Source organism: Lacerta agilis, chromosome 3 (genome assembly GCF_009819535.1).
Source record: "Lacerta agilis isolate rLacAgi1 chromosome 3, rLacAgi1.pri, whole genome shotgun sequence".
Taxonomy (NCBI): Eukaryota; Metazoa; Chordata; class Lepidosauria; order Squamata; family Lacertidae; genus Lacerta; species Lacerta agilis.
This window is the reverse complement of record NC_046314.1, coordinates 54939265-54963705: the sequence shown is the minus strand read 5'-3', so window position 1 is coordinate 54963705 and position 24441 is coordinate 54939265. Positions and strand designations below refer to the sequence as shown.

General features: G+C 40.2%; 1 protein-coding gene across 1 annotated transcript in view; it reads left to right on the top strand.

Moving 5' to 3' along the window:
* Window positions 1-24441, top strand: part of PTPRK (protein tyrosine phosphatase receptor type K) — a 332596-nt gene that overhangs the window by 288411 nt on the left and 19744 nt on the right. The window contains 5 exon segments of the mRNA XM_033143751.1: window positions 2358-2493; window positions 14339-14499; window positions 16389-16424; window positions 20401-20412; window positions 23391-23575. Coding sequence (XP_032999642.1) covers window positions 2358-2493; window positions 14339-14499; window positions 16389-16424; window positions 20401-20412; window positions 23391-23575 — 530 coding nt within the window.

Sequence of the window (24441 nt, the reverse complement as noted above, 5' to 3'; positions counted from 1 at the left end):
TTAGTATGCTGGGGCACTACTCATCATGCCCTCACTGATTGTGTTAGGTCAGCAAGATCAGGAATCTGCAAACTAGTAGGTTTTAAAAGCCTGTTACTGGATGGATCATGAGACACTGAATCTCAGTGGGTGTCATGTCACAGAAAATCATTTTAGCATTTAGAATGGTGGGAGAGAATATTACAAAATATAATATATATTTAAATGCAATAGTATGACAGTCTCGGTAACTAACGAATTCACTATTTATTCCTTTGTCAAGTTGTGCACATTCTCCATGCCTTTAACTGAAAGCCAGAGTCCATTCAGTGCACATAAAACCTAACGTATACAATGCACTCAGAGAATGGTATGAGGGTATCCTGTTCATGCATATGCTACCTGGGAGGTCACTGGAGAACACAGCTCAATGAAACATTCCTCAAGTTGTTAATGTTTAGCATTGTGTTGTAAACTTCTCTGAGGTCCTGAAAAAAAAATTAAACTAATATATGTGCTATTCTATTATAATTTTGTTAAAGGCTGGGCTTTCTTGGTTCTGGACCTAATTGCAAGTGCAGATCTACAAACATAAAGGCTTTTTCCTTACATTTGTATTTGTATTTGCATATTCACAATGCTGGTTGATGAACTTGTGGAGTTTGCAAATTATTAAAACTAATGGTGGCATTTTTTTTAAAAGTCACCAAATCTACAGTGATGCTGGTCAAACAAGTGTTCTGAATACAGAATCCTCTAGAGACACTCTGAAAGCTCTACCTGGATTTTAAGTTACTCTTCCTTTAAGACAATTTTCATTGTGCATACAGTTCCTGCTTAACTGTACCACAGACTGAGCCATTGTTTACCCTCATCTTAATGCAAATAGTTCTGTTAACTATTCTAAAATATCAGGATGTTCTCCAGGGATAATGACAATGTCTGTGTTTGGATTTAATGACACAGCCAAGGTCACATGAATGTCCTCGGGACAATGTGTTTCTTGCAGGATATTTATATAGTGAAAATGCAGAAGACTAGCACAGTGTTAAAAATTTCACATTATTCCAGGGTGCATTAGAGATTAAATGGAAATTGACATTTGAAGCAGCAAACGGTGGTGTGTGTGTGTGTGTGTGTGTGTGTGTGTGTGTGTGTGGAGTGGGGGAGGCATCAGCATATGCAGTTACAAGGCCACAACTTTATAAAAGTGAGATAAACAAAGTGACTGCCTGAACACCTTGTCTGGGTCAGTAGGGTGAAGATGAGGCACCTGGCCTACAAACTCTGCTAACTCACTTGCACAGGTCAACCCTGGAATGGTCTATAAATGCTACTGCACCCAGTTGAAGCTGGATAATTTTGTTTCATTAGCTAACCTCAAATTCTAGTTTTAAGTTTACCATCCATAATTTTATTAACCCCCATGGTGTCCTTTCTCCAGCTGCTTCCCCTCCTCACTAAACCATAAAAACCTCAGCTGTTGTATCCTTTATTCATAGGGAAGATGCTCTGGCCCCCCAATAATTTTGGTTGCCCTTCTCAGAACGTTTTTCAAACGTTTTTTTCAATGTGGCAAGCAGCACTGTTTATCGTATTTCAAGTTTGCATAAGGGTGTTGTGATACTGGAAGTTTTAACTTTCAGTCCATCGTATTGTAATTCCTAGCATGGGATTTGCTTTTTCATAGCTTCTGCGCACACAGACTGAATTCAGACAACTTTTTATTCCATTTCCCCAACATTTCCGTACCAATTTATTGGCTAGAGCAGAGGTCTTTCTAGGCACAGGTCAGAGTGGTTTTCCATTCACACTGCCACTTTCCTCTGGAAAACCTGCTGTTTACCACTGAAGTGGAACAAATATCCATCCGCAGAAAACCCAGCTGACATTTGTTCTGATTCAGCAGTAAACAGCTGGTTTTCCATAGGGGAATGTGGACGAGCCCTTAGTGTTGTGTCCCAATGTCCAGAGGATTGCATGAATGACACCCACCACATTCTCTTTTTGTTGTTCTTATTGTTTACATTTTCTTAGGAGAGAGAGTGCAAGACAAGACATGCAAGATAGACAAAGGAACATAGCAGAGAGAAGCAAAAGGGAAGGATAGGGAAAAAATGAATATGCATCTCAAAAGTGAACTAGTGAGTCCAATATTAAGAATCCCTTCAATAAAGCTGGAAGCCTATCCATCAGATTTTCATGTGGAAGATAGCAGGGTTCAGTCCCCTTTCTACAAAACAGCTGATCAGTTAGCTTTTTAAAAGTGATCCTTTTGTGTGGCCCAGGTTAACATTCTGAGACTCCTTTTGATTGGGGCCATGATCTTCTCTGATCCGAGGAATTCAAATAACTTTTATTTCTTTTTCTCTCAGCAGCAGCAACAGAAGAACCAGAGGTAATTCCAGACCCAGCTAAGCAGACGGATCGTGTAGTGAAAATAGCAGGGATAAGTGCAGGAATTCTGGTCTTCATTCTCCTCCTCCTCCTTGTCATATTGATTGTCAAAAAAAGGTAGGTATCGTAAATTTGCCATTTTCTTTTCATCCGGTGTTGTCAAGTAATCTGAAAGAAATTCTTTTTACAGGATATTTCATGAAAACTTTTGTCAGGGACTACATTCTTATACTGAAATTAAGACATATTGCAGAGTAGGGAACTAGTATTTTAGAGCAAAAAGCAAACTTTCTGAAAAGTACAAGGATATAAAATGTATACAGACGATGGCATGTACAAAACATCAATGTAGTTGAAATAATTGTTCCTTATTTACCTACTATCCTATTTCATAAGGTTTAAGGCAATATTGGTCTTTGGATTGGCGCTAATGAGTCTGCTGTATCTAGCCAGATTGACTTAGAAAAGATTGTATGAATTATGTCACCTTCATTACCACCTTTGAAAATATTAGAAGGCAATAGTTAAAATCACATTACATCACAATATTTTTTTCCATTGAGTTATAAGTATACAAACCTTCAAGTGCAAAAGTGTATTGGCAGGCGTCTGAACATAAACACTTTTTTTTCTTAGTAATCTCCAAAGGCATGAGAAAAAAATCAATAGCGCCATCTTCTGGAATAATAAAGAACTCAGGCAAAAAGGAATAATTGTAAAACTTCGCAGGGAATGGCTTATATGTTTCTTTTTAAATTACATTGAACTTGTAAATGAAATACGATTGGCTTTGTTAATCTGGCATGAACTTGCATAATCATCATCAATGGATCGTTAAGGTGCTAATGAGAAATGACCGCATCCCTCTTTTCCTGCATTTTTTCTTCCTTTCACCTTCAATCCCTTTTGGATGTACAAACCTCAACATTTCAGAGTAAGACAGCTTGGAGATACGACACCGCTTTTACTGAGTCAGTTTGTTCTTACATCTAGCCCCAGCACTGATCGCTCTGAGAGGGCACAGGTCTTCAAGATCTCAGACAGATTTCTTCCCCACCCAACCTGCAGTTCTTTAACTAGAGATGCTGGGAAATGAACCTGTGCTTTACCACTATGGGCTGCTTTGGTTCAAAAATGTTGTGCATTGCGAAGAGTTTTCTGTTTTTCACAATCAAAAAACTCCGCGAGGTACAATTTTTTTGAAAGTACTAAGAACAAGGATAAATTTGTTTCTCTGTCATGTTGAAATGAAATAATTTTTCAATCCATTTTTACCAAGTAGAAAAAAATAGAATTGTACCTGAAAGTCATATGTGTCTAAATGGTTTCCATTAGATTTTTTTTTAATTTTTTGCCTTTTTACAATTACCCCCTGGAGATATATAACATGGAGAAGAAACGTCTGCATTAGAAACCTTAGGTATGCTTATAGTGTTCTGTGTTAGTTAGATACATATGTGATTTTCCCAACAGTGCCTTCACTTTCTTTTTCCTGTTGTGTACCTCTGTGCTTAAGAATAAACATAATACTATGGGACAATTCATATTAAAGTGGCAAAAAGCCCGACTTTACTAGGCAATCATGCAAACTAAGGTGCTGATTTTTAAAGTCCCAGTCTCTGCTGAATCTAAAAATAATTTATTGTTAGGGTTGCAAAGATATTTCAGTGGGGAATGTCCTTAGAATGTAATTTAGCATACAATTTCCCCTCAGGATTTGATACTTACCTACTACCTCATCATATTAGGGGCAGGAATCTCATTACCATTTGTATGCATAGTAATGTGCCTATAGCTATCTGATAGGCTATTCCTACACCCACATCATAAAAACAGCAGAAGATGCATAAAAACAGACATCAATTAATTAAAATATATCTTAAAATTAATTCAGACAAGTTAAAATCTGGGCAGGTGGCAATTATCAGGTTGGAATTGAGAGTGGTTAATACTTGCCAGGACCAACTATTTCCAACTGATCATACAAGGACCTGTGAGCAGGTTAGGGGCCTCATTCGGGCTTGTTTTATACAAAGGAAAGTAAGTCAAACTGCATCCTGCCCAAAGGCCTGGCGGAACAGCTCCATCTTGCAGGCCCCGCGGAAAGATGTCAAATCCTGCAGGGCCCTGGTCTCTTGTGGGAGAGTGTTCCACCAGGCCGGGGCCATGGCCGAAAAGGCCCTGGTTCTAGTCAAGGCTAGTCTAATTTCCCTGGGGCCTGGGATCTTCAAGGTGTTGTTGTTAGCAGACCATAAGGTCTTCCGTGGGGCATATCAGAAGAGGCGGTCCTGTAGGTACGAGGGTCCTAGGCCATATAGGGCTTTGAAGGTTAAAAGCAACACCTTAAACCTGATCCTGTACTCCACCGGGAGCCAGTGCAGCTGGCATAGCACTGGGTGAATGTGATCCCACAGTGGAGATCCCGTAAGGAATCTTGCCATGGCATTCTGCACCCGCTAGAGTTTCTGGGTCAGTTTCAAGGGCAGCCCCGTGTAGAGTGAGTTACAATAATCAAGCCTGGAGATGACTGTCGCATGGATCACAGTGGCAAGGTCAGGGCGAGAGAGGTAAGGGACCAACTGCTTAGCTTGGTGGAGATGAAAAACTGCCGCCTTTGTTGTAGCTGTAACTTGCGCCTCCATAGAAAGGGAGGTGTCGAAGATTACACCCAAACTCTTAATGGACGGCGCTGGCAATAATTGCGCCCCCACAAGGGATGGGAGTTGGTTCCCCAACTCCATATTGTCCTGACCCAGCCAGAGGACCTCTGTCTATGAAGGATTTAACTTCAACCAGCTTCCACGTAGCCATCCAGCCACAGCTTCCGAACATCTGATCAGTGTGTCTGGGGCTGAGCCGAGACATTGATTTAATTGGGTAGTCCTCTTGTTTGCCTGCAATTTATCCCTGGTCATTGAAGAGAGTGTTTCATACATATCCTGCATCTGCGGGTTCACAGAAGTGAATTTAGATGTATCTGATATTGAATACACAGCTGTATTCTATAGGTTTTTAACTAAGATTCTAGCCCCATCAATTTAAATCCATTGCAAAAAATTAAATAAAAAGACCGCCCAAACCTGAAACTGGTACATGATGTAAGTGATACTTGGTATAACAGCTGCAGGTGGTGCATAACATGCTAACCACCTATCCCATTCCATATTCAAAATAGGCAAGAAATTAACTCAGTCATTGAGACTTCACTGTTTGGACATTTTTCACTATGACAACTTAATCAGGTGTCTCCTCTAATACTTAACGTCATTCGTTCCCTTTCTTCTTCTTTCCCGCAATAGAAGTGGGCAATATTATATGTGAGCCTTTGGGCAAACGTCATTGAGGGTATTTCCTTAATCTTTGTTAATGCAGTACATACCGAAGAGCCTAATGCAACTATATTGGAATATATTAGAGTTTGCTTAAAGGGACATTCACATGACCAATTTTGGGCATGGTGTTTGGACATTAAAATGGTCTGGCACATCTTTAAGTTAGGCTCATACATTGTTTGCCAAATGAAATCCCCTTGGCTATGGGTGTTGGGAACTTCCCCATCGAGAGAGAGAGCTGCAGAAAGTATATTCGAACTCACAGTAAAGAGGATTCATGGCCTAGTCTACTGTTCGTCTGAGCTTATTGCCTTGGTTGTTGATAATTTCCCACTAATCCTTCTCCTTCCCAACTCATGGGGTAAACTGGGTTGCAAAGGAGATAGATTAAGTGTTTGAGAGCAAAATTCTCAGCAGGCAGAGCTAGGTTGATCTCATGTGCCTAAACATAATAGGTATCTTGACTCAGAGGCTAATAACCAGCCCAGACGCATGCCCCACCAAAAGCAGAGGGGGGAAATCCTGTGGTATTCCAGATGTTGCTCAATAACTACCATCATACTTGACCACTGGCCATGCTGGCTGGGGCTGATGGCCACAGGGTTCCTCACATCTGACAAACAGCTTATGCTACAAGTGTGTTATACCATTTGTCTGAATTGTGTGGAAACCTAACTGCCCACTGTCAATAAGCCTTTATGACTTATTCAATCAAGATTTGTAAGCTTTTCTAGAATAGTAATATTGAGCCCAGTCCATTTGAGTTACCAACATACACACCCTTTCTCATCTTGTGGTAGTTTCAGCCCATCAGTCCCCTTAATTATGTGCAACTTATTGTCATTCCCATTGACTCAGTGGAACAAAACTGGAATTCCCTGAAGCTCTTTCTGTTAACAAGGTTTCTAAAGTAATCTACCCTCCTGCCTTCTATTTTTACTAAATGATTTTTTCCTAGTATACACCACCACACTGCAAACACAATGGAGTTAGACTGAATATGCTTTAAGTTTTAATCTTAAGCGCTTGTATACTACTAGGTGCTATAAATATAACCATTCTATACATACATATTAGTGATTCCATCATGTGGTATCCCTTTTGATACTTGGATGTTATTAACACTTTTAGGAAGATCAGAAAACATACCTGCTAATTTCACATTGGTTTAATTACTCTTACACATTGAAACAGATTTCCAAATTTGATTTATTGGGCGGGGGGGCGGGAAATCTGAGTGGTAAGCAGTTTTGTATGATTTCATGAATCAGAGGTGTCTTATGCTTTGCCTGATCATTTTGTACAAACTGATTTGAAGCTGAAGTAGATGAAACTCTATTAGCTGTTATAGAGTTTTACAAAGTAATCAAACTGCATAAGAAAAGGGATACTGCATCTCTTAAATAGCAAATAACTTTTTTTTAACCATTGTTGAAATATTTCCAAATGTACCTCATTTCCTTCCATTTGTGTACTTCTTCTTTTTTTAAGCTAAGCATGTGTGTATCAACATTTTCATTTTTAAGATTCAGAAGCAGCAACAGAAGAAGCAGCTGTGTGTGTATTTATATGCCTTAGTATACATGCATATCTACTGCAAAAATGACAGCATAGACCTATTATCTATATAGGATGTTCCCAAATAAACCCGCTTACACCTGTATACTTGTAAGCAGCCATCATAGTTGTTTGTTAACACAGCTCTGCCAGTTTGTAACTGAAAGTTAGACAAAAACAAAAAAAAGGAACAATTGAGAGCACATGACCTGTACACACCTGTTCTGTATGTCATGACATTTAGGTAGTTATCAATCATCACATTTATGCTGAACTGCATGAAAATACATAACCCATTTAATTTCCCTTTTTTGCAATAAATGAAGTGTCAGCATGTCATTTTTCTCCAGCAATCTCTTTCTAATACCGAAATCATTTTTATATGCTAACGTATTTTTTTAATTGCATGGCACCGTAAGGCTAACCAGTGCATGAGCAAGTTTGTAATGCTAACCAATAAAACATGATTTAATAAAAAACAAAACCGCACATTTCTCTGCTTTATTGAATGTGACAGAGTCACGCTTTTCATTCACCATTGCTTCTCTTTTTCCACTGTCTGTGATTTGCTTGCCAGGAGGAGCTACTATTCTTACTCCTACTACCTGTAAGTAGAAATGGGTGACTTACTTATTTACTTGTATTGAAGATGCAGTATCCCTTTTCAAAAAAAAAAAGGGACAAAAAGTATTAATACTTTGCTACATTTTTCCATATAATTTTGATTTCCTTTTTTTAGGAGCTAAACATTTTCTAAGGCTTTTTGCTTTTATTTTTAAAGGGATATTGTATTCTAAACGAATGTAGAAACATTATTTCTATATATCTATTTGTTTCTTTTGATTTCACTACAATTTATTTTTCATTCTAAAATCAAGTTTGGGCTTCTTTCTAGGTTCATGTAATGTGATAGGTAGTTTTCTTCATCAAGCAGTGAACCAGACTTGGCCCTAATCTGAGGCAGAGTGAAGTCCCCCCACTTCAGGGGAAGAAATGACAGGGAATGTACACTGTTTCTCACAGCACCCAGAAAGAAAGAAAAAGTAGCTAGGCTAAACTTTAGGATGGTGCTAGAGTGTGAGTCTGCTTTAAACTCCACTTCTGACACCATGTGTTGTGTCTGTAAGTGACCTCGTACACAAAGGGCTCTTGAGAAACCTGCCCAACCAGATCCATTTGTGCAGATCCCTTACACACAAAGGTGGTGTTCATGTGTTGGTGTTCTTTTACAAAATAAAAATGTGTAAAATGTGCAGTGGTTGAAGGAAGCTGATGCAGTAATAGGGGTGGAACTAAAGGGCTTCCCCAGTGTACATGGTGCTGACCTACATGTGAGCAATGCATACACTGGGCTTGTCAGGGGCCCCACATGACCTAAAAGTAGTGCACTTTGTCCACCATCACCCAGTCAGATGAGGGCACAATGGTGGATGGGTGGGGATGGTAGCTGACCTCTTGTCAAGACACGAGCCCTCCAAGGGTTCTGTGCATTTTGACTCTTCCCCTCTTGTCCACCAAAACCACCTAATTATCATTGGGAAAGTTGAAGAAGGCTTCTGGGCTCCTTCTCCTCACTCCTGCCCCGTTCTCCTCACAGTGGGGGGATATGATCCAGCAGCTGTTTGAAAGTGATATTTCTTCTGAGCTTGCAATATTATGCTTTCTTTGAAGCGTTTTAAGTGCTTGATCTCTTTTACTCTCGGGGAACAGACCTGTCAACAAGATCTATGCCTATCTTGTATGTTGCACATAGGATGCGTTAAATGGTAGCAACAGTCAGAATGGCTTGTAGAAGCATAGACAAAGTTTGAAGCAGCCTAATGCAGGGTTTAAAAAAAGCTACTAATTCAAAACAAGCCGTCATATAATACATGTACAGGCCTGCACTTGAATACAGCTGCCCACCAGTAAATCTGGATCATGTGTTAAATGGAGAGGGTTTTTGAAATATCATTAAAAAAACCCACTTGATTTAAAACAAAAGCTACCTAAGCTGCTGTAGCCTGACTTTGTTATCCTTGAGTTTACTATGACAAATTGCAATTCCCTTGTTAAATAACAGGGCAACCAGAAGTAATTAAGCCATGCAATTTTCACAAAATAATAGAGTATCTCTACTCCCTTCCTTCTATTACAAATCTATTGCTCTGATTCAGAGCAATGATCACATGCACATAACACTGCTGGGGATTTTGATACCAGTTAAGACTATGGTTAGCCCAAACACAAGTTGTGGGACTGACATAGGAAAGAGGGTTACTAAGAGAAAAGAGTGTTAGTGCTTTTAATGTATGCACCCAACAAAAATCATTTAATTGTGTATTTCCTGTTGCACTACTTGTTTGTTTGCTGCTGGTACTCTTCGGAGCTCAGTGCATACTTAAGTACTTAAGATGTCCTCTAAGTTTGGTATCTATAGATCACAGCATCACAGCCTTTTCAAGGAAATTAACTTTTTCACAGTTACCTACTTAGCTACTCACAAGGCTTTAAGTACTGTTGACTTTTTAGCTTGTCTTAACCAGAAACCTAGCTGCAGTCTTCACTATCTGAAAGACTATACTGAAGGGTTTTTATGAAGTCTTATAAGAAGTGGTGCTTCAAAAATAGGTTTCATGAAATGAAGAGATGGGACTGGTTATCCCCCCCCCTTCCTTCCTTCCTTCCTAAATGTGGCATTAAGACTGGAAGACTGAGAGCTTTAGTATATAGGTGAGAAAAAGCCATCTGAACTATAAAAGCCTTGAACAGTATGATGGGATTAAAGATCAGCAATAACTCTCCTATATTTTTAGTTCTTGCTATCCCATTTTTACACATGTAAAAGTTCTTGACAGCTACAATTCTAAATATAGTCACTGGTAATTTTTAGGGGGAAGTGTACGCTGAGAACTCTGTGAACAGAGATTCGTGGAGGACCTGCAAATCCATGTATGAAACACAATCACAAAACTGATTTTATGCCATGTCTGCTGCAAATATATAATGAGATGATAGCTGAATATTGGCAATTGCTTCACAAGCAGCTGAAGGAACACCCACCACCACCACCTCATGTCTTTGTTCCCCCCACTCTGGAACGAAGACACAAGACTTTCAAAAGATTTAACTGTGGGTCAGGTCACTATTTGTTAAACTTGTAGGGGTTTGCCCTGAGCATTTAATTTTTCACCACTCTTAACTACACTCGAATAGTGCAGGCTTCCAATTGTTAAAGGTAAAAACTAGGAAGGCACTCTGCCCAATTTAAGATAGGCATTGAGGAGCTCCAAGTTAACTAAATGATGCATGCTTTTGTTTGTTTGTTCTTCTTAAACAATATGCCAAGGAAACACCTGCCACTTAACTCCCACCCCTGCTGAACATTCTTGGATAGAATGAAGTGTCATAACTCAAGGCCAAAGCGCCTTAAACCAGGGAACAGTAGCAGGATATTTTGTTAGCAGCCCCTCACCATGAAAATGCACCAGGGTGCTTCTCCTCTGCACTTACCACAACAGGAAGCTTACTTGTGCATGGCAGCCCTCACGCCTCTTGCCAACTAGAAAGTTTTGCAGGCCTTTTTAACTCCCTCAAAAACAAATCACAATACTGCCTTTAAAGACAAGCTTGCCGCCCCACCAGATTGGTCCAGCCAGCATCACACAGTTGGCTCAACCCCTTACTATGATTCTTCATGGCATAGAAGTGAGGCAGACAGACCCCCCCATCCTGCTGCTGCAGGTTGGTAGTGCAGCTGTCTTGTTTACTGAGTTGATGTAGTGTAAATTTAGCCATGGAACATCTGTGTTGGGTTGACCCAGAGCAGTTCTCGACTTGCATATTTATTTAACAATTTTTGCTTTCTTGTTTATATATTCATCCAACTATTTTTTCAGAAGACTCAGAGCAGTTTCCCAACCCAGGTACACATCCAATTAACGTCAATAATCTTACTGCATAGGGCATTCCGGAACAATTCACTGGGTAGAAAAGTACCTCCAAATTATTTTCCAGTCAAGTTATGTCTTTATTACAAATTATCACTATAAGGCACTGGCCTTGGAAAATGCAGCCACAGCAACTCACACCCAACTCTTTCAATAGTTCTCAGAAAGTGAAGCAAGAATGTCCAGGAGAAAGAATAGTCAGGCCAAGAAAGTACGTTGTATGTGTGGTCAGTAGTGATAATATTGTGCTACACTCAATACTTGTGTGGAATCTTAGTAGATGTTTCTGCTTCAGGTTTATTGTGGTAAAGTAGCAAAGGCTTAGCAGCACTAAAAAAAAAAAACCCCAACACCTCTATTGTGGAAGCAGTCTAGGTCTACATGTGACCAAGCACACGAGGGCTGTGTTACTGAATTTGAGCAGAGATTTGTCAGTGCCAAGTTTCTGAATGGATCCATATATTGTTAGCTGTAACTGCAGTTTCTCAATACTATGAGAAGAGTGTCTTTGAGTATGTCCAGAGGACATTTTCTTCTTCACCAAATCTAGACATCCCTTACAAGGCAGATTTTTTTCTCAAGGGGCATGATTTCTAAGCAAGAACATGTATGCACATTTTAAAGATGTCTTGTTACTTATCCATTAATATTCCAGAAATACATTTCTCAGCTGTTCCTTAAATTACAACTGTGTTTCCTGTTAAGAACATTTTAATATATGCTTCATACACACATACTTAATAGATAGTATACCAACATGTTATAAATATGCAGTATATATTATGATAAACCAACCTGATGACACTTTATTTGCGATTTCAGTCCGAAATAAACAATTGTCCTGAAAGCAGGAGTATTGATGTGATTTGTGTTTAACTGCAAATTGAGTGCTCTGTGTGCTTAATTAACACAGGTGGTGTTTTGTGGTGCTTTATCTGTGAAAAACCACCAGTGTTTTACAGATATTTGTGAACTAATTAGGATAATCTAATGTAGTTGCTTCTACCTTATGGGATTCAGCCCCTCCCAGTGAACATCTAGCTTCTCCCTCTGCATATGACAGTGAATGCACACAGGTGTGTACAAATGGGAAGGATATCAGCCATATAGGATTTCCTTTGCATGCACAGTTTGGATCCTGTGAGATCCAGTGAACATTGTGAGATTCTGTGTGAACGGCACAGAATTCTAAACAAAATCGAAAATTCTTTCTAGTAGCACCTTAGAGACGAACAGAACTATCTTCCTTTTGTTGTGCTGTAACTGGCACAGAATTCTGTTTTTAAAAGTATAAGCACAGAAGTAAAAATATTGTTCCCCCATTTGCCACGCTTCAGGGTGATGGTAGGGAACCTAATTTGTCTTATCACATCTCAAAACATAGCCCACCATAGGGTTTGGGGGAAACCACACTCACCTGTCCTGTGGGTGAAGTTATATGATGTCAGGGAAGGGATGATTAAAGCTGCAGCTGAAAAAGAAAAAGTAGGAATACAGTGGGTGCTCTCATACTTTCTTTGTGACCAAAATTCGGCATTAAAAAAAAATACTGCATCTTTCCCAGTTGTTCTGCATGGTAACCAGGGGTGGAGGAAGGGGGGTGCAGTGGGTGCGGTCTGCCCCGTGTGTCACCACTGAGGGGGGTGACAAAATGCCGGGTGGCACTTATCACGGGGCCTGCAGTGCGCCCAAGCCACGCATCTCTCCTGGGAGAGATGTGGTGGCTTGGGCACGCGCAGGCTCCGCACTGCCCAAACAGTCCGCCCTCTGCCTCCTCCCCCCCCCCCCAGCTCTAGGGCGGCTGAGTGGGAGGAGGCAGGCAGACTCCGGAGGCCCCCATGGGTGGCTTCCTCCGCCACTGATGGTAACAGAAATAATTATTTCAGCTGTGGCTTAAATGGAAGCCTGTACTGTACTGGGCTTGAACTTTAAATGACCTAATGTCATAAGACATCAGGTGATGCATAGATGGGAAGCCTACTTCTGGATCAAGGGCTGGATCCAATTCCTCACTTCTGCTGCAGGAGAACTCTCCTCAGTGAAGTGCAGCTGGCGCCTTTATTATATACCTTTAGGTACCAGGCAAAAACATACCTCTTCAGCCAGCCCTTTGGCTGATTAACATCCTATACCCTTTAAAATATGTTTGGTGGGGAGGGGAGGTTATTGGTTTGTGGGAGTTTTTTCCTTCTTGTTTTTTTTATTATTATCTTGTATTGGTATGTTGTGAACTGCCCTGAGATCTACGGAGGAAGCGCAGTATACAAATTAATTAATTGAAATAAATAAATATAAAAGGTGATCTGTGAGATGTAATCCTAATATGAACAGAACTATCTTCCCTTTGTTGTGCTGTTTGCATACCTTTGGCAATCTAAGCAATTAAATGATAGAGCAGAGGATGTTAGAAAAACAAGAAAAATGAATTCTCCGACTACAATTCAAAAAGATCGTTTGATATAATTAATGTTATTTATTTGTATAAAGGTTAAGTTAAAATGCAATTTTGTTTCCAGTTTGAGTATTTTGGCATAATTGCATGGGAAAACAGAAATTAAAGGGAGAGAAGAATATGAATTTGTAAACAAAAACATTTCTACACGATAAATACTATCTCACAACAAGAAATAAAAATAGTGGCGTGGATACAAGTTTGGATCACTGCAGTGTGTAAATTTGTCCTGGAAACTCCTAGGAGTAGCTTCAGCATTGGCAGTAGCAACTCGGAAACACAAGTGCTTAATGTTTCCAATGCTTGCACTGTTCTTGACAGGCTCCTTGTGAAACTAAAGCTGAACTCCCAGTTGTACCCACTTGAAAGCAAGTCCCAACTTAAATATTTCCAACTTATTTCTGAGTCAGTGTGGTTAGGATCAGGCTGCAGGTTTCTAAAGATGAAAAGTACCCAAGTTGAACACCCTTCCTGTGCAAGTTCCTTTCCAGACATTACAACGCCAACTCATCATCTGAAACAGCAAGGCACTTGAACATTTCTGTGGTTGTGGGTACCAGAGCGTCTAAAGGTGCTCTTAAGTTTGAGAGATTCTTTCACTTCGGTACTATTACATGTTATTGATCACCAGATAGAAAAATTATGATGACTTTCATTTTTTTGCTTTTTTCTTTTGGCTTTTGGCTGGGCAGCAAACTTGCAAAGAAACGCAAAGATGCAATGGGAAACGCCAGGCAAGAAATGACCCATATGGTGAACGCAATGGACAGGAGTTATGCTGACCAAAGCACACTTCATGCAGAGGACCCTCTCTCGGTCACCTTTATGGATTCCCATAACTTCAGCCCCAGATGTAAGTACATTAGTGGCAGTGCTTAAATGGTCGTTGTAACTGAAGCTGGTAACTTACTTTGTTTCTGTGTATAGGTGCTCTGTACAGGTGCTGTTACATTTACACTAAATAAATCAATTTAGTGAGACACTTGAACTATGCAACATTCACACCCAACCCCAATTTTGGGTGATGGCCCCCTCCTCCAGCAACTCCCAGTAGCAGTACAGCCGTACCTTGGATCTCAAATGCCTTGGCTTCCAAACAAATCGGCTCCCAAACAATTGAAACCTGGAAGTGAGTGTTCCAGTTTTTGAATTATTTTCAGAAGCCAAATGTCTGGCGTGGCTTCCGCAGCTTCCAATTGGCTGCAGGACGGTCCTTGGTTTTCAAACAGTTCCATGAGTCAAACAGACTCCCAGAACACATTCTGTTCAAGAACCAAGGTACAACTGTATTGGTTCAGGAAGATCCCTCTCAGGACAAACCCCCAGAGATTATTTTTGGCATAACGTGATAGTCCTCTAGGGTATTCAAAGTACATTGTTGACTTAGCCGGTCCCTTTCCTAACTAGTGTACTATCTGGCTCAGAGATTGCTACAAGGTGTTTGGGACAAAAAACATGGATTATGAGACTAGGTACCTTTTTGCCCAGCTTAGTTATATCTACCATGTTCTAGGTGCTAATGTAATAGCAAGCACAATGGTAGCATTCTTAAGAAAAGAGTGTACATTGTCCCTTCTTTCCTTAGCCAAGATAAATCAATTAACCCGTGGTAACTCTCTGTGCCTTGCTGTGCACTGTTTTAGTGATAGACGTAGGTCCATACGTCGAATTTTTCACTTGAAGGGTGGGTTAAAGACACTATGGGGGATTCAATTTGAGACGGGTGATAAGTACTCATGGTAGATGACCTCTTCTTCTCAGTCTCAGGTTTGTACCTTGAAATATCTTTTTTCCTTCCCTACTGGAACAATTAGTTCCATTAGTTCCATTAGTTCTTGCAAGAGTGGGAGCCCAATCCAAGCATGAGGGAGAAGACCTCCTTCTCCACAGGTCTTCCACTGGAGGGTGGCCTTCTCCCTCACCCTTGAATTTGGCTTCTACCTCTCTCTCTAAAATTAGCCGGACTGTAATGCAGTGGAAGGCCAATTTTAAGACATTTGTGGGGCTTAAGCAGTTGGTTTGGGCTGCCAAAGCCTCCACAGTCCTTGGCTGTTCCCAAAGAAAGCTAATTATCAGCCAGTAAAATCGGAAATTCTTCTCTTGCTTAGAAATAATTTGGAAGTGTTAAAAGCTCACTTTTCCTTTAAAGTGGGTGTTTATGAGCCCATGGATTTCTTTTCCATGCCTGCCTTGGAAGAACATCTCCAAGATCCCTAAAAGGAACTGTATGTAAATTAGGCTTAATATGCCATAATTTAGTAAGAGTGTAGTGTAAAAGTAAGGTGTCCACTTGATGATTTAAGTACTTGTGATGTTTCACTTTTCTTTCATCAAAGAATTTGCTGGTGAATGTTTCAATCAAGGGCATTTCAGCTACACCCTGTGAAAAATGCAGGGTGCATTTAGGCTAGAACTGAGTTTCTAATAGCAGCAATTGCTTCCTAACTGTTCAATTAGCTGTTGGCAGCTGCACTGGCAAAACTACCTGAGAGTTTACTCTGTGGCTGTCAAGCAGCAAATGCTTAGAAGATAGCCTAATTGGGTCGTAGTGGATAATTTTGTGCGTTTATGGCATTGTGTAAAATGCAAACATTGCTTTCAACAAAGCAGACTGTGTATTCTCTGTTTCACTGATAGACACTGCTATGTGACTTTATAAAATTATCTGTTTCTTTATTGATAAAACAAAAAATACACCAATTGAAGGTAATGTATTTCTTCACGAGCTTTGTTTTCCTGCAGTGCCCAATGATCCACTTGTGCCGACTGCTGTGTTAGGTGAGGACCTAGTCCATAATCTCTTCCTTCATGGATTTCATCTCCTTGCATGGTTTATAACTCCTGTCAACCAATATATTTATTGGGTGTCTAAACAGCTTGTTTCAGACTGAAAATATAAGCCTGCTGTTGGCAGAACATTCCGGTGTACTCATTTTCCTCGGGCAGCATCAAATACTCAGGAGAAATGAACGGCCTTCCTGGGCTTGAAATGTGCACTGGAAGCTGGTTTCTCCCTCACTTTGGGAGGCTAATTGTTGGTTTTCACAGCTTAATTGGTGGTTGCTTCAGTGACATTTTTGTTTTCAAAGCTGACCTTGCTTTAGGAACAGTGGTGGTTTCACATATTCAGCCTGATATAGTAGTGTGATTATGGATGCTTCCAAAAAGGTATTTATTGTAGGATCAGTGCTACTCATGTACAGTATGCAGGTTTCTTTCAGTGTCCACACAATGTGTCAGCATCAAAATGCCAGTCTGTATACCTCCCCCCTGCATTTAATCCTCATTTCCCCTTGCCAACAGCAAAATCCAATGAGGTGGTTTAAAAAAAAAAAAGAGTAGCGACCAGTTTCTAGCAACTGACTTTTTAGCCATATTATGCTCCTGTCTGGAAGCACCCTATATTGCTGATCTTCTCAGAATAAAATTTGCTTTTAAAACTAAAAACTGGCATTGAAATAATAACCAACAGATACCGCAAACTTTGTTTTGAAGCACCACCGCTGCAAGCTACTGGGGAAACCAGAGCACAGAGAGGGAGGATTCTGAAACCAATATTAAAGAATGGAAAGGGACTTTTCAGGAAAAAGACTAAATAGAAAATGAGTATTCAGCTTGTATTGTTTAGAGTTGCATTCCCCAAAGGAGACAGTCCTTGGCTTTAAGGATGCTGTTGAGTCCCACTTTTGAGATGCATATTTCCCATTTGTACAACTCTGTGACACAGCCAGCCAGTTAAGTAGCTTCCTTCTTAGAAAATATATTACCTAGTGGCAGTTTTCAATGCCCTGGTTAGATTACTATACAATACTTTACATGGGGCTGCTTTTGAAGGCTGGTTGGGCTGTTAACAGTGACATCTGGAAACAAGCACATCCTGTTCTTTACTAGCTACCAATTTGTTTCCACGTACAATTTGAAGGGTTGACTTTGACCATAAAGCTATAAAGAGCCTAGGACCTGGCATCTGAAGGACAGCCTTCTCCTCTATGAACCTACCTAATTGTTGAGATCATCATAGGAGTCCCACTTCTAGCGCACCCATGTTCTTTAAAGTGGTGGGTGTCCACCAGCGACAGGGCCTTGCAAGTGGCACCTCATCTGTACAATTATCACCTCTTGTGTGTGTTTTCCCACCCATGTTTTGAATGGCTTAAGAAGTGTGACTGGTGGTTTTACATAGCTCTCATTTGTTTTTTCTTTCTTTCTTTCTTTCTTTCTTTCTTTCTTTCTTTCTTACTTACTTACTTACTTGTTGGGTGTTTTCAATAATATTGGAAGCTCCCTAGGAGATTTTATGTTGAAGGGTGAGGTAGAAATGTTTTAAATAAATATGAGAGAAAAGGGTCTATCAAATATCCTGGTCCCAAGTAATTTCAGGTTTTATAAGTCAAAGCCCGCAAGTGGCAGTGCATCTAGAAACACAATGTGTTCAAGTCTGTGCAGTTCAATTGAACCAATGGAAGTTTGAAAATATCTACGAAGGAAATTCCATTAAAATGCACAGAGGAAGAGCCTAGATAGGAGAAGAAAACACTAAGGAGTGAACCCTGTACAAGTTTGGAGTGAAGTCCCCAAGATGTTGGATGGCACCTTGTATGCCTGTTTTTGGCAACTCCTGTAGCCAAGCTGGTTCCAAAAGTATTCCTCTGCTTTCATCTGGACCACATCAGCAGTGCTGAGGGGGGAGTCTTGCTGTCTGGGCAGCCCAGGACCTCCATACACACTGCCGAGGCTTGCACCTCAGAGAAGTCACTTTGGTGCTGGTAATGCAGCTCTTTGACTTCACCCCCAGAGGCACACTCAATTTTCCTTCAAGACAAATGCAAACAATAATAGATGGGAGGGACTACAGACGTAGCACTTTGTGTATGAACAAGGAGTATAAGGTCCAGATTTAATGGCACCCTCAACCTGCCAGTGCACTTCCCACAGAGTAGGCCAAAGGCTATCAAAGCATCAATAGGACTGCATTGTTGTTAAAGATGAGGCCTAACAAACTCAGTCCAGACATTACCAGATCCAGAAACCCATTCAACATTTCTGTTGCCATTCCCAGTCCATATCTACAGACAGCTTAATCCTGAAGCCTAATCAGCATGTGATTCGAGATAGAGTCCTATGGAACCTACCTGGCAGGTAGCAGCAAGCTTTAAAACATTGTCTCCCAGTCAATCCAGAAGGATATCTTAGTTGAATCAATTGCCAGCATAGGAACATTTCTTTTATCTTTTCCATAGCATAAATCAACCAGTAGTGCAACCAAATGAACTCAAGTGCTAAATGCTGGCCAGAAACAGCATTGAAATGGATCCAAATTCAAATGGAAACTGATGCATACCCAAAAAGCTTATCACCGTATAGTGACCGCCTCGAATTCCCACATCATTTGCCATATTGAATTCAAGCATACATGGCAGTTTTGGGGCTTTGGAACATAATTTTATAACATGAGGAATAAAAATTTTTAGATGTCCATGTTTCAGGCCATTTGGAACTTGTTATAACTTTCTGAGCTAAAAGAGTTAGGCCAGAATCAAAAAACAAAACAAAAAACATTTTAACTGTTATCTAAGGTTTGAGCACATCCCAAGGGGCTGCTTCATTTTTTCCCAGCTTTGAACTACAGATTCCCATGCCGTATCACAAACTGTTTTTAAAAATACCCCCGTTTTTGTTTTTAAAAAGCAGATTACAATGTAGCACAGGAAGCGTTGTTCGAGAACCACACTTCCCTATTTTATCTTAGGTGGATGAAGCTAGTTCATTGTACATATTACATTTTTATCTTGCCCTTATGATAAGGAGCTTAGGTTGGCTTCCATGGTTCCTTTTCCCCTTTATTCTTTAAAAAACTTTGTGGAGTAGGCTGGGAATTTGCCCAAGGTTATCCCATGGGCTTCATGACTGGGTAGGGATTTGAAATCAGGTCTACTATACTATACTATACTGTAGTAGCCCCAACTCAGGGCTCCATAGCTGGTCAGGTATATGGATGTGGATCTCCTAGGCACACATTCAGCATTGTATCAAATGTCCCATGCTTTTTCTTCAGCCATTTAGTAATGATTTGATTACAGCTTTAAATTATAATTAACATATCTAAATAATTGCTAATTTTAAACTCGCTGATTGGGTGCTGTTTTCCTAATCCTTTTCATCAAGAGGCTCTTGCTGCCATGTACTCACTAAACAAGTATATTTGATGTGACATTAGAGCTATCAAAACCTCCAACTGAGTTAGGTGAAACAAATCTTTTGACATGCAAAGGTTAATCTGTTCGAATTTTAGTGAGACAGGCAGCTGTGAAGAGCAACCCCAGGGCAAAACTGAAAGGTGGCCTGACAGTTTCAGCATGCATTCACATCACAGTGTGGTTTGTTGTTTGTTGTTCATTGACAAATATTATTTACGTGAGGCAAAATGTCTTAGTTGGAGTTCATGAGAGCTTGTATTTATTTATGTTAGAGATTTGATACCATTGCTCATTCTTCCTTTTTTATATTTGACATTTCATTTCATTTCATACATACAAAAAAAATGGCTTTGTAATATGTGCATGTCTGTGGTGATTAAAATGGCACAAAGTTGTCTGGATTTCTTTACGATTCCAAAATTGTAGAAGCTATTTTAGTTACTATTGTTACCAAGCTTCTACAGCTTTTAAGCTTAAGCTTTGACTGTTTTCTAACAAAAAAGTTTTCTAATGTCTCAAGATTTATTTGCTTTTTTTAATGCTTCAATGGGCTACAGTCCCTATAACTGGTAAGTATTTGAGGAGACAGGGTGAGTGTGTTGAGATGTGACATGGAACCATAGAACACACAGCCATGAAACATAGTTTCAGGTTAGCTTATTCCAAGCAAACCATAATTAACATTAACCAGGGCTTTAGCTGTTCACACAACATCCATTACTGTTCAGAATCAACCTATTACCAAACAAAAGCTTCTAAACTAATCCTCCTCAAAAGAGGTAAACTGGGATTGCACAAGTCTAAGCCTTGCTTAGGCTGATCTCCATCCTGTGGAACCATGGTTTAGTTTAGTATATTGTGTGAATGTTGGCTGGGTAAATGAGGTGATTTATATTACAAGATATATGGCATAATGAATGAAATACTATATTTAATATGACTTTGATTTGTCATTCACACTGTTACTCAGTTTAATGAAGCACACGATGATTCAAATTAAAACCCCATGAGATCATTTAAGGAGAGGGGTTATTTACTTTAATATAATAACACGATTGCTTTTTTGGTACTTAAAAATGACTTTGGATTTTATTTTTGTTGGACTTTGGTATGTGTCTGTTTTGAAATAGGACCCCTCTTTGTTCAGTTCAAATGTTTCTGGTTGGTGGAGGCAGATCAGGGTGGAAGAAGTAAATTCCTAAAATTCAGATTTGGAATGCAAGTAATCTGCTACCAAATTGGAGGTTTCTGTGTTCTGTCCAGCATCTTGTAGAAGAATGGTTTAAAATAAATGTGAAATAGTTGTAGAAGATGACTATTTGCAAAGCTCTGCCATACAATACAGTCACACATGTGTTTCTTTCTCATGTATTTCCCAGGTGTATTTCTCAGGTGTTGGCTGGGGCAACTGTGGCTGGCATGCAGCTGGATAGGGCTCTATCATGCTAGACAAGTGGATTCTTATAATCATTCTGAAACTGTCAAACCCAAGTTTAAATTTGAACATATACCTATGTCAGTGGAGTGGGATTTTAGTTGAAGGAGTTGATGTGTTTGAAAATGTGAAGGGCCTTTAGCTGTATCTGATTGTACTGATTCTAACATCGGAGCTTCATTTTATGGTGTGTACACTAGGTGCTCTGATCGTCAGATTAACCTTTATTTGTTAATGTATAAAGGTAAAGGTAAAGGGACCCCTGACCATCAGGTCCAGTCGTGTCCGACTCTGGGGTTGCGGTGCTCATCTCGCTCTATAGGCCGAGGGAGCCGGCGTTTGTCCACAGACAGCTTCCGGGTCATGTGGCCAGCATGACAAAGCCGCTTCTGGCGAACCAGAGCAGCGCACGGAAACGCCGTTTACCTTCCCGCTGGAGCGGTCCCTATTTATCTACTTGCACTTTAATGTGCTTTTGAACTGCTAGGTGGGCAGGAGCTGGGACCGAGCAACGGGAGCTCACCCCGTGGCAGGGATTCGAACTGCCGACCTTCTGATCAGCAAGCCCTAGACTCTGTGGTTTAACCCACAGCGCCACCTGGGTCCCTTTGTTAATGTATAGTCTTCTCTAAAGCAATCTGTGTTGCTTAACTAGGTAACTATGTTATAATATAATGCAAAATTGGCATAGCTGGATCAGATCAGGTAGCGATGTGGATTTTCCAGAAAATTTTGAACAGGGGTAGCTTGTATAGGGAAATTTTAAGTTTACACTGAAAATTTTTCTGATGTCCCAGAGAGTGGTGTAATTTGACATGCTTATTTTACATGTTTATCATAAGAAAATAACCTTACGTTAATTTTTTGTCTAAATACATCACAAGTGTTTGACCAGAAATACCCGAGAAGGAAAAACTAAAGCATGCAATGTGGTCTAAATGGTATATAATGTAAAAGAAATTGTGCTGGAATACTTGTAAAAAAAATTAAAACAATAGCATGTACTTCCCCTGCATTGTTTGTGGGGGGTGGGACCAAAGGTACAGAAAACTGTTGCCACTAATAAATTTGAGAAACACAAAGAAGGTTGCATGGGTAGGCTGAACCATATACTTGCTATGGATTTTCACCTGAAAACATTAACTGCAACTTTAAAACTGGAAACTTGCCTAATACTGTATTTGCAGTTGGCATCCACTCATTGTTACTAATGAACTTCCAAAATTGAAAACAAATTCCATGGCAAATATAAAGCACTGGGATTTTTTCCGTTTTGGACATTTTTCCAACTTGTACCACTGGATGAAGTGAGTTTTGTCCATTCTGTTTCTGGTGCCTGGCCAGATACCTCCAAAAACACTTACCGTAAGCAGAGCGTGAAGACAACAGCCCTCTCTAAAAACAAGATCCCTTTGAGACTCTTGAAGGCCAACAATGGTTCAGTTTATGTTGCACGTACCGATTATCTCAGGGTGAACTCTTTTTGTGCAATGGTTCTTTTCATACCTCTGTGCAGCAGCCATAAAATGTAAAGCCAGCCTCTGGTCCAATCAAAGATTGACAGCTTTGCTTGAAGCATTTACTGTTATCGTGTTCTTGAGGGAAGATAGATCATAGAGAGCAAGTCCATGTGAGCTTGTAGCAGGTTTTGAGGGCTCCAAGGCAGCCATAAATAATGGAAGGTTACTGCATACTTAGTAAGTGTATGGGGCATATAGAGGTTGCAGTAGTGTTGTAAGTTACCCCAAGGCCCATCAGCTGTATACAAAAGTTGAACAGCAGTTTGAGCCCATTCTGGCAATTTGTGCTGAGTAGAGTTGGCCAGCTCAAACTGAGTTCAACCATTTACTGCTGGACAGTGAATTTGATTTAAAAAGAGAGAAAAAAACATGTAAAATTATCTCCTGCGCTGGCATCCTGGACCCAGGTGGAATTAGTACTGCCTAGGAACAGATCTTTTCCCAACACAATGTTTTTCAAAAAGCCAGAATGCATTTGTTGTGTGCAGCTTCCAAAACCTTTACAGAGTGTGGCAGTGAGCTGATTTAAAACTAGACTATATCTTGGAGTATTTGAGTTTCATTATTATTCTCTGGATTAATATCACCACAGATGAAAACCACAGTGCAACAGCAGAGTCAAGTCGTCTGCTCGATGTGCCTCGCTACCTCTGCGAAGGAACAGAGTCGCCATACCAAACAGGCCAACTACATCCTGCTATAAGAGTAGCTGATTTGCTGCAGCATATTAACCTCATGAAAACATCTGACAGCTACGGTTTCAAAGAAGAATATGAGGTAAAAATGTCAACAGCTGTGTTTTTCAATAACTTAGGAGAGGCCCGTTGAGAGTACAGCTTCTTGTTTTCACGAGTTCTTAATTACAAGAAGATTAAAATGAATGTTTAATTGGGATTAAATTGTTAAAAGACCACTTCTCTGTGAACCATGAGTCAATGAAATAATCCCAAAGAGAAACTTGGAAATTTCATTGCTTTAGATGCTATGTCATAAAGCACTAGGAAGGGTGTGCTTGGAACATCCACTCTCTACCGAAAGTCCCCCCTGTTCTGGAGCATTCTCAAGTCAGCTATTTTAACAGTGGTATTTATGTACAGATAACTGGTTGCTATCAAGGTATGGAGAGAGCAGGATTGTGGTAGGTGGATCCATCCAACCCTACCTGGTCTCAGGCTTTTGGTTGGCCACTGTGGGAAATGGGGTGGTAGACTAGATAGGCCACTGGACTCCTTATGTTGGTGTGCATAAACCCTGTAAAAATTCAGGGTACAGGGACAGTGTACAGAGGCAGATTTGGGGCCAGTGTGACCACATTGGGAGCTGACACTAAAGGGCGCTGCAGGGCTTTGCAACTATAATGCAGCGAATTGAGAGAACAGAAGGGAGGAGCAGGGGGCACCAAATTTTTGCCTCATACAAGACTGAAATTTTAAAGTCCAAAATCTGCCACTGCCCATAGCTATGTTTGAACAGCATGGACAAGCCATAAAAATGACTTTACTGTGAATGAGAAGCATGCTAGTGCAAGTCTATATTGTAGTGTTTCACTCAAGAAATACTTGATTTATTTCTGTCACTGTGACAGAAATAATTTTTAACTGGGAAATTCTTTCTTCACATGTTTACCTATTTGTTGTTGGACA